Source organism: Poromitra crassiceps, assembly GCF_964638095.1.
Source record: "Poromitra crassiceps genome assembly, chromosome: 2".
Taxonomy (NCBI): Eukaryota; Metazoa; Chordata; class Actinopteri; order Beryciformes; family Melamphaidae; genus Poromitra; species Poromitra crassiceps.
In genome coordinates this window covers 42038048-42049265 of record NC_139624.1, presented here as the reverse complement: position 1 = coordinate 42049265, position 11218 = coordinate 42038048, and the positions used below count along the sequence as shown (strand labels likewise).

The following is an 11218-nucleotide window of genomic DNA, read 5'->3' as shown; positions in this document are numbered from 1 at the left end:
TAAATAAAATGTTTTGCTGCACCGAACAAAATAAATTAAAAACATCAGCAACGCACATAATTTTTATACAAAATGAAAATGCAAAACACAACCATTTAATCTTATAAATAAAATATGGCTATTTTGTACTACTAAGCATGATTCCTAGGCTCGCACGATTCTTAGGCTCACCCGCTGCGCAGCCTCGCCCACCCTGCAGCTCGCTGAGCTGGCCCTGGAGCTCGCATACGCAGCTCGGCTGCTGCGTGGCCTCGCCTGCTCTATTTGCATAATCATCCTCAATTATGTCACACGCTTATATAAAACTAGGCATCTCGCGCGCTCGCGGCCTCACCTGCCCTGCAGCTCGCATACACAGCTTGGCCGCTACATGGCCTCGCCCTGGCTGCTCCTTGATGGCATACTTCATGGATGCTGGATCACCTGTCCTGGAGCTGGCAACATACAGCTGTCCATGGCTGAAGACAGGCGTCTGAAGCCAGACTCCCACTTATTTCAGTGTCTGCCCCTGGGACTTGATATTGCTCTTATGACATCACTGATGACATCATCAATGGGACTCTTATGACATCACTGATGATGTCACAACTGCTTTTATGATATCACTGATGACATCACAACTAGGGATGGGGCCGATCCGATCCAATATTGGTATCGGGTGCCGATATTGGCAAAATTGCTTTTTGCAAGGTATATTAAAAAAAAAAATCTTTAATTGCCCAAATCTTTGCCTATACTGTATATTCAAGAAAAATATTGGTATCGGCATAATATCGGTATCGGCAGATATCCAAATTCAGGTATCGGAATTGGATCGGAAGTGAAAAAATGTGGATCGGTGCATCCCTAATCACAACCTCTTATGACATCACCGATGATGTCACAATGCCTCTGACATCACTGGTGATGTCACAATTTATGACATCACTGATGACATCATTGGTTGGGATTTTGCTCTTATGACATCACTATGACATCATCAGTGAGACAAAAATTTAAACGGAGAACACACAAAGAACAGATTGCTCACTTGCCCCTTTTATAGATAATATATAAGATAGATAGACAGACAGATACAGTAGATAGATAAAACTACAGGTTCACAGCCTACTACCGGTTCAGCATGCCTCACTAAAAGGAACGTGCGTGTGTGTGTGTGTGTGTGTGTGTGTGTGTGTGTGTGTGTGTGTGTGTGTCTCACCAGGCTTGTAGCTCTTGCTGTGACTTGGCCCTCTCCTGCTCAAAGCCTTTAAACAGCTCATCGGTGATCTTCTTCCTCAAGGTCTCTTCATCAACTGAGGAGAGAGAGAGAGAGACTTCTGTACTGTAAGTAAACTGCTTCAAACTGTTTGACAACGAACATCATATTGTGGTTGTGTGGATGTTGAATAAAGAGAGATATTCTCCAGAAGGTGAGAGAGAGCGAGAGAAAGAGCAAGCGAAAGAGAGAGAGAGAGAGAGCGAGAGAGAGAGAGAGAGAGAGACAGAGACAGTGTGTTAAACCCACACACAAAGTATGCATTTATTTAAAAACGAAAAGAAAAAAAAAATTAGTTGATGTTTTGCAGGAGTGATTTGGCCTCGGCTGTTACATTTGCTGTGAGCCATAAAATGTAATGGAGTGTGTGTGTGTGTGTGTGTGTGTGTGTGTGTGTGTGTGTTATGTGCTTGCTGTGAGTGTAGTGAGGTGGGACAGAAGTCTTGGCCCTCCGGCTGCCATGCCTTATGAGGCGTACAGGGGGAGCGGAGGGGAGTGTCTGGAGTGGCAACAACACACATCAGCATTGACCTAGGCTATTAAAGCATAACACACACACACACTAGGGCTGTGAATCTTCACTGGCCTCACGATTCCATTACGATTCATCTGTCAACGATTCGATTCCACGATGCATCACGATGCATCTCGATACAGCTCAAAGTATTGCAAGTATCAAATCCTCAATTTTCTGTATTATTACTGCACATGGCTACTTTTTCATCAATTAATACAAGCAGTCAGATAAATATCAAGTCCCTTTTTTACTTAGAAATTGCTTTAAAATCTGAATGTCAACAGAAATGTAAACATAAACGATTCAACGATTCATCTGTCAACGATTCGATTCGATTCACACATCCGCATCGCGATGCATCGATTATACAATTAATTTTGACACCCCTAACACACACACACACACACACACACAAACTTCCTTTCAAAAAAGAGATAACAGAAACACAAACACACGAGACACACTCGCATCATCAAATCGCCCCCTCCCCACACTCATCTTCCTGTATTCATGTCAGTGGCGTCATCTATGTCTGACTGCATGTCTTCAGCCTCCTATCTTGGCAGGTAATTAAGCATGAAAGTAAAGAAGCCAGGCGGTGACCGGGCCAAAACGTGCTCTGAAGGCAGAAGAGCCATGCGGTGCGCTGCGACACAGCGGTGGGGCGGAGGGGCGGGTGACTGTGACTGTGTCAAGATTACTCTCCCACTCTGCATTAGTTAGATAGGATTATCCCTATTGTCAAAGTCCATTACTACCTGCCACTGGGAGGTACTTAATGTGTGTGTGTGTGTGTGTGTGTGTGTGTGTGTGTGTGTGTGTGTGTATATATATATATATATATACAGTATATACAGTATATATATTAGGGATGCACGATAATTATCGGACCGATAAATTATCGGCCAATATGGCCATTTGCGTTATTATTTATTATTCCGATAATGGCCTTTTTCCGATAAATTATCCGATAATAATCCTGCTTTATTTTTTGCCTCGGAAGCGGAGCTTTTGTTGTCGCACATTCGTGACATCACAGCTGCGACGCAAACATGGCTGCTGCCAGTGTGTTGCTGTTTTTCAGTTTCAGAATTATCAAGCTACTGTAATTTGCAATCCATGTCCCACACAGGTTCCGAGAGGAGGGGAAACCAATAAACTGGCATTACGTTAAACCAAAGCTGGCGATGATGCAGCGGATATGTTTGTTGTTATTGTTAGCGAGTTTTGTTAGCATTAGCTCGTCGTGCGGCCTACCCTGCAGACTCGTCCGCTTGGCAGACAAAATGCTTGTGACATTTACAGTCTGTGGCTTGTGATCAAACAGCCCCGCAAAAGCACTTAATACACAGAGCTGGCGTAAACTTATAGAAACTAATGGAAACCCCTTTACCCGAAATGAAACATCCAGGGATTGTGTATTTAACTCGCAACCACTCGCTAACGTTAAGCTAACCGCGCTAGTTAGCGTTAGCTGCTGGACCATAGTGCTGGACAGAGCCATCTAACAGCCAATAATGAAAACAAAGGCGCAGTCGCGCGCACATTAGGCTACATAAAAAGCATCAGTCAGTCAACATAGGGTTATTTTCTTTAATCTGGTGGCAGCATTTTTCAGTAAAAAGTGAAACGACACAGATGGTTTATATAGTGCCTGCCCCATTCATTGGGCCCAGGCTACAACTCACTGAGAACTGGAACCCATGCAAAATTTTAACAGATCAGTATGACAAGTCTAAATTACTATGCCTTTTGTCATTGTGTTTTATCTGCAGACTAAGCAGCTTGGCTTTCCGTTATATAAAAGCCTTTATTTTTGTATTGACTATAATTGAGTGATACACTTTATTAAAACAATCATATTATATCAGAAGTTTTCTTCGTTTTGCGTTCACAGTGATGTCAGTTAGATTTGGTTAGGTCAGAACTATGCTCACTACATCCATACATCTACCCTAACCCTTTTTTAACCCCAGGTGTGCATAAAATACAGGTTAAAAACTAAAAATATATATATATATATATTTTTTTATATAATAATTATCGGTTATATCGTATCGGTTATCGGCCAAGAAGAATATATTTATCGGTTATCGTATCGGCTCTAAAAATCCATATCGTGCATCCCTAATATATATATATATACATATATATATATATATATATATATAGACTAGGCATCGATTCCTTTTTCTTTTCTTTTTTGATTTTTTATCCCATTTTTATCCCCCATTAGTGCTAATTTAATTTATTTATCCTGGTTGCTACTCCACCCTCTGCCGATCTGGGGAGAGCCGAAACTGGCTCCATGCTTCCTCTGAGACATGGGCAGTTAGCCAGCCGCTTCTTTTCACCTGACAGAGGAAGCTTCACCGGTAGGACATAGCACGTGGGAGGTTCACGCTATTCCAACCAGTTCCCCTCCCTCTGAACAGGCGCCCTTAATGACCAGAGGAGGAACCACATTAGCAACCAGGATATTGCATGTTTTGGTGAAGGGGTTCCTATATGAAGGAAACCCCCGGGAGGCACGGGTAGAACATGCAAACTCCACACAGAGGGTGTGGGCACGCATTCCTTCAGCGCTCACAGCGTCCCAGGTGGGAATCGAACCCAGGACCTTCGAGCTGTGAGGCGACAGCGTTTACCACTGCACCACCGTACCCCCCTCTAGGCATCGATTCCTAGGCCCGCCCTGCAGCTTGCTGAGCTGGCCCTGCAGCTCGCATACATCCCTCTCTCTCCCTCAGTCTCTCTCCCTCTCCCTCAGTGTCTCACCCCCTCTCTCTCTCCCTCTCCTCCTCTCCCTCAGTCTCTCTCGTGTGTGTGTGTGTGTGTGTGTGTGTGTGTCACTGATGACACCATCAGTGATGTCACAATGCCTATGTATGACATCACTGATGACATCATCACTGATGACATCACAGGGACATCATCACTGAACTATAGCCTCAGCCTTAGGGCAATTAGGGCAATTCATCTGCCATAATTAAAGAATCCGGCTCCATCAGCTCTTTACACCCCCTGAAAGTTTCAGCCCGATCGCACGTAAAACGGCATAGCTGTGGCCGGACAGAATTCTTGAAACAAACGGAGTCCACATTGCCAAATTGATTGATTGATTGATTGATATATTAGATAGATACTGTATCTTATTTTCTGCGAAGTGGGCTAAATATTCAGCTGTACAGTAGGGCTGGGAGAGTTTGACAGAATCAAATATGATATTTTTGACCAAATACCTTGATATCAATAATCCGATAAGATATAACCGATAATTATTATAATAAAAATAGATATAATTTTTTTTTTAGTTTTTAACCTGTATTTTATGCACACCTGGGGTTAAAAAAGGGTTAGGGTAGATGTATGGATGTAGTGAGCATAGCTCTGACCTAACCAAATCTAACTAACATCACTGTGAACGCAAAACAAAGAAAACTTCTGATATAATATGATTGTTTTAATAAAGTGTATCACTCAATTATAGTCAATACAAAAATAAAGGCTTTTATAGAACGGAAAGCCAAGCTGCTTAGTCTGCAGATAAAACACAATGACAAAAGGCATAGTAATTTAGACTCTTAAGCTAAATTTATACTTATTATAAAGTGTCGCTCAGCACATGGTCGCAGACGAAAAATAAAGTGTCGCTCATGTTGCTGCATTTATGCTTCTCTCCACGGCGCAACGGTCACGTGACGCTAGAGACAGAGGGAGGCAGAGAACTAGTGCAGTGCAGACAGGCAAGAGAGGGAATGCTGTCAGTGAACCCACGTCGCCGCATATAACGACACACAACCACACAATCACTTCCTCTCTCTCTGGGAAGTTGGTCACGGTGTTCTTTGTGATTTTCACAAAGTCATACATCAAGGACAGGCTGATAAAAATACCGGGGACACGCTCATTAATTTCATTTCAGCGAAAACTAAAACAAGGAAGTCGCGCGTGCCCGTCTATATAGCCAATCAGACTTGCGCGACATTATGTGACGTAGTCAGCGACACTAGACATTTCACCAGGTAGCAGACACTGCTCGCAGACACTTGAAAGTGTCGACTCAAGTCCTCATTTCTGTCTGCGACCATTTCAAAAGTGTCGGCAGACGAAGCATAAATTGGGCTTTATTGTCATACTGATCTGTTCAAATTTTGCATTGGTTCCAGTTCTCAGTGAATTGTAGCCTGGGCCCAATGAATGGGGCAGGCATATATACAGTCCATGGGCAGGCACTATAAACCATCTGTGTCATTTCACTTTTTACTGAAAAATGCTGCCACCAGTTTAAATAAAAGGCACTATATAATGTTGACTGACTGATGCTTTTTATGTAGCCTAATGTGCGCGACTGCTCCTTTGTTTTCATTATTGGCTCTGTCCCGCAGCTAACGCTAACTAGCGCGGTTAGCTTAATGTTAGCGAGTGGTGTTTTGGAGTTAAATACACAATCCCTGGATGTTTCATTTCAGGTAAAGGGGTTTCCATTAGTTTCTATAAGTTTACGCCAGCTCTGTGTATTAAGTGCTTTTGTGGGGCTGTTTGATCACAAGCCACAGACTGTAAATGTCACAGTTTGCCAAGCGGACAAGCCTGCAGGGTAGGCCCGCTACGACTGAGCTAATGCTAACAAAACTCGCTAACACAAACAACAAACATATCCGCTGCATCATCGCCAGCTTTGGTTTAACGTAATGCCAGCATAGAGGTTTCCCCTCCTCTCGGAACCTGTGTGGGACATGGATTGCAAATTACAGTAGCTTTCTGATCATTGTGAAACTGAAAAACAGCAACACACTACACACTGGCAGCAGCCATGCTTGCGTCGCAGCTGTGATGTCACGAATGTGCGACAACAAAAAGCTCCGCTTCCGAGGCAAAAAATAAACAGGATTATTATCGGATAATTTATCGGAAAAAGGCCATTATCGGAATAATAAATAATAACGCAAAATGGCCATATCGGCCGATAATTTATCGGTCCGATAATTATTGTGCATCCCTAGTGTGCTGGCACAATACTGCTGGAAAAATATCAAATCTGTGAGTGGGTTAAAAAAAACATTCAACACAAGGTCTCATAGTGGAATTTTTTTCCATTTTAACAAGTGTATTGCGTGACTGGTGCTTGTACCAGTCCAAGCCTCGGAGCGCCTTTGGGGTATTCTGCTCTTTGGCCTTGTGAAGCCTGAAAATAAAGATCGGCTCCTAATGGAGGGCAGAGAGAAGGATGGAGGGATGAGATCAACAGGAGCAAAAAAGAGAGAGATTTTCCCCCCTACAGGCATAGGGAAGCATCAGTTTCCACCTAGGAAGTGGCCTTGGCTAGAGCACGCTTGACTGTGTACGTGTTCATGTGCGTGTGCGCGCGTGCGTGCGTGTGTGTGTGTGTGTGTGTGACTGAGCAAACTCTCTCCTCAGTAGGAGGAAGGTATGTGCCAAGTAAACTGGCAGTGTGGTCGCAGGGTATTCACTACCAGTCTGGCAGAGACTCAGCCAGCCTGAATGTCTGGTGAAGCTCAGATTCTTCAGTTATCTCGTACTAAAAGTCAACCCTCACATGACTTGGTCACACTCAAACCCAAGTCTTCACTTCCCCGTTATGCCAGTTGTTGCTTATTAGTCTCAATTCAGCAATCAATATTGTTCCATAATAACAGACAATATGGGTTATTTCTCTAAAGAAACATTTTATGCATGTTAGCAGCTAATTGAAGCAGCAAGTGTAAGTGCTGCTCACCAGAAATCCTTAAGGCCAAAGCTAGCTGCTTGTTACCGTGACAATATCAGGTCTGATACCATCCATCAGTGTAAGCCTTGCCTCAGCACCGATCACAAAGAGGAGATGGGAGTAATGGGGCTTCCAGGTGTCTTTTTCCCCCCAGGAACTGCTGATATTTTGATAAAGGTGAATTAATGATACACACCAGATAGCCAAGAGAAATCCACAGGTGGTGCAACTGTTGTCAAAGATGGGGCTGAAATCTCTGGTCATCAATATGCATCTCGCCATTTCAAATCGGTCTTCCTTCATCTCCTTCAGAGGCCTTGTCAGGTCCATATTGTATATAATAATTTGTCTTCGATTGACCTTCCTCTGTAAATAAATACAATTAGAATGACCCCACTCCTTTTCCCTGCATTCCTCTCCATGGTTGACTTCTTCCTACTCGTTAAGCCGTATCCATAGCTTCCTTCTCTACTGTATAGGCACCAAACTGCACACAGCAGCCACACTGAGCCTGACGAGCCACTCTCCAGTCGGTACAGTACATAACACAACAGACTCAATACAATACAATACAATACAATACAGTAGAGAGAATAGGTGGGCGTCAGGGGGAGGGAGGTTTACTGTGACGGGGCCTCCGAAGAAACAGTGGTGCAGAGAGGAGGTGATTGATAGCTGACAACTTTTCCGCTGCATAGTATAACCTCTGAGAGAGACTGCTGTCATCTACTGTCCAAACACAGCATGAGGAACTCATATCCATCATGTTTGACTGCAGGCAGAAGCAACATTGATCTGGCTGCAGAGCAGAGTCTAATTACAGCTGTGTTAAAGGCTAGGGCAGGAAGACAACGTATAGGGCAGATAAGACATCCTTACATACAGTACGTCCTGCCATAAGGAAGAAATAAAGGAAAATATACTATGTGCAATGCAAGATGGTATGAGCTTTCTAGGACTATAAACAAAATAAACAAAATGTGTAAATGTGACTGTTATCTAAATTACATCAGATAGCAGTGAAATAAGAGTCTACTGGAGGAAGGGAAAAAAAACCTTTACTAGTATGAACTATCAACTCTAAAATAATAATAACCTAATGCAATATCACAAAATCTCTTCCATAATTTATTGGCTATTCCAAAGATTTGCAGAGTAATAAATAATGTGTATTGGTCAACAAAGGAAGTCCCAAATCTCTTAGAGTAGTAACTGGCACCACAGGTCAGAAGTCAAGCCTTGTCATAATGATTGACAACTTTTACGGGTAATGGGTAAGGCTGGTATTTTTGCATCTGGCTGTCATACTGGTAGTGATATTTAAAATCTCTTACAAATCGCATTGATAACTTGTAGCCTGTAGCACAGCGCTACATATCGACCAGTAAAAAGTCAAGTTTTAAAAGTCTGCTAAGTTTATGCAAATCTGAGCAACTCCTCATTCATCACCACATCCTCTCCAGCCCCACAGAGAGCGGCTTCAGATAGCTTGCGGGCCCGCAGCGTCAGCTGGAGAACAGGTTCTGATATGATAAACACTGTCTCGGATCCTTGCGGGAAGCTGGCTGGGGTCAGAGACAATTCCACATCGACAGAGCCCGTGTCAATCCTGAGTAGGACATGTAAATGTTAAAGAGATTAAAAACTCATCATCTTTTTAGACGTGTCCCCCTCCTTTCCTTCTCCTCCAATCGCTAAACCCTGTGGAAAAACCCATAGAGGAGGAGGAGGTGGTGGCAGAGGCTATTTGCGGACAGTGGAGATAATGGACGGGAGGCAAATTGCGTTTCTCATCAGAAGTTTCATTAACCCCAGGACCCGCAAGGAGGGCATAATCTGTAACATTACCACTTGCTCACGCTCCTGGCTTGCGCTTAGTCGAGTCCCCACACACCTTTCACCACGTAACATTACCACTTCCTCACTCTCCTGGCTCACGCTCAGTCGAGTCCTCGCACACCTTTCACTACGTAACATTACCACTTCCTCACTCTCCTGGCTCACGCTCAGTCGAGTCCTCGCACACCTTTCACTACGTAACATTATCACCTCCTCGCGCTCCTGGCTCAAGCCTAGTCGAGTCCTCGCACACCTTTCACTACGTAACATTACCACTTCCTCACGCTCCTGGCTCAAGCCTTTTATTTTTTTTAATTTAACCTTTATTTAACCAGATAAGACATTTGAGATACAAGATCTCTTTTGCGAATGTGATCTGGCCAAGAAGGCAGCAATTACAAGCCAGGTTACAATCAACATAAATTACAGTACATATAAAGGAAACATAAAAACAGGGCTATAGAGCTGAAACATTTCAAAAAAGCAAGGACAACCAAATACATCATAAAATACCACATCCAAGGGTAATAAATAACACAGGATCAAGAACGTAAAAACATATGGCCTAAAAACAAAATTAACAGGTCAAAAAGGGCAAAGTAAAACTAGACATTACTGGAGGAGCAGCTTGCAGTAAGAACTTCAGATAGAGCATGTTTAAAACTGGACAGAGGAATGGAAGAGACCAGTTTTAAACGTGACGGCAGGTCGTTCCACGACCAGGGACCAAAGTAGGAGAGACTCTTTTTTTCCAGATTCTGTTTGCATAGTTGGCACTTTGAATTTCAACCAGCTATTTGATCTTAAGTTATGGGAGTTGTTTATCGCTACAAACGTAGAGCAGATGTATGAGGGTAGTCTGCCCAGGATGGCCTTGTATATGAACATGTACCAATGTCGCATTCTGCGCAGGGCAAGGGAGGACCATCCAACCAGGTCGTACAAGGTGCAATGATGAGTCCTGTAACCTGAGTTTGTGATATATCTCAGAGCGGCATGGTAGAGGGGGTCCAGCTTAGACAAGGAAGTAGGGCTAGAAAGACTGTAAACAACATCACCATAGCCTAGCTGAGACATCAAAAGGCTTTCCACCAGGCATTTACGGGCAGACAAGGAGAAACAGGCTTGGAGGTCATTTACTGCAGTCTCGAGAGAAGGAGCGGAGGCATATAAAACCGTATCGTCAGCATACATATGATATTTAGAACGCTTTAGGCCGTCACAGATTCCATTCGCATAAATTAAAAAGAGGAGGGGCCCCAGGACCGAGCCTTGTGGGACCCCTTTATCCAAGACTACGGAGTCAGAGATGACAGAGCCGAGTCTCACACACTGAGTGCGATCTGAAAGATAATCTAAAAACCAATCGGCTACCTTTTGACCAACACCGATTTTTAATAAGATGTTAATTAAAATCTGATGGTCCACTGTATCGAACGCCTTGGTGAGATCAATGAATAAAGCTATACAGAAGGATTTCTTTTTATCGGTGGCTACTTTAAGGTCGTCCAAGACTTTCAGGCTAGCTGTCACAGTGCTGTGGCCTGATCTGAAGCCAGACTGCAAACTACTGAGTGTATTACTGGAGTCGAGGAAGAACTTGAGTTGGTTAGACACTTAAGTTTCCAAAATCTTGGCTAATGCACAGAGGTTGGAGATTGGCCTATAGTTATTTAGAACTGTAGAATCACCAGACTTCAGGAGAGGCGCAACAAAAGCTTGCTTCCATGAGGCAGGCAGCTTGCTGGAATTAGTGCATAAATTAAAAATGACCACAACGATCAGAGCTGCCAATTTTAAAAGAGAGGGGTCAAGGCCGTCCGGCCCCGCAGCCTTTTTGGCATCCAGCGACTGGAGCCTAGTCGAGTCCTCG

The 11218-nt window shown here is 43.5% G+C and overlaps 1 protein-coding gene across 2 annotated transcripts in view; it reads right to left on the bottom strand.

Moving 5' to 3' along the window:
- Nucleotides 1–11218, bottom strand: part of chchd3a (coiled-coil-helix-coiled-coil-helix domain containing 3a) — a 200953-nt gene that overhangs the window by 176558 nt on the left and 13177 nt on the right. For both annotated transcript variants that reach the window (XM_083632344.1, XM_083632345.1), the window contains exon 4: nt 1202–1295. In XM_083632344.1, coding sequence (XP_083488470.1) covers nt 1202–1295 — 94 coding nt within the window. The remainder of the gene's footprint in view (nt 1–1201; nt 1296–11218) is intronic.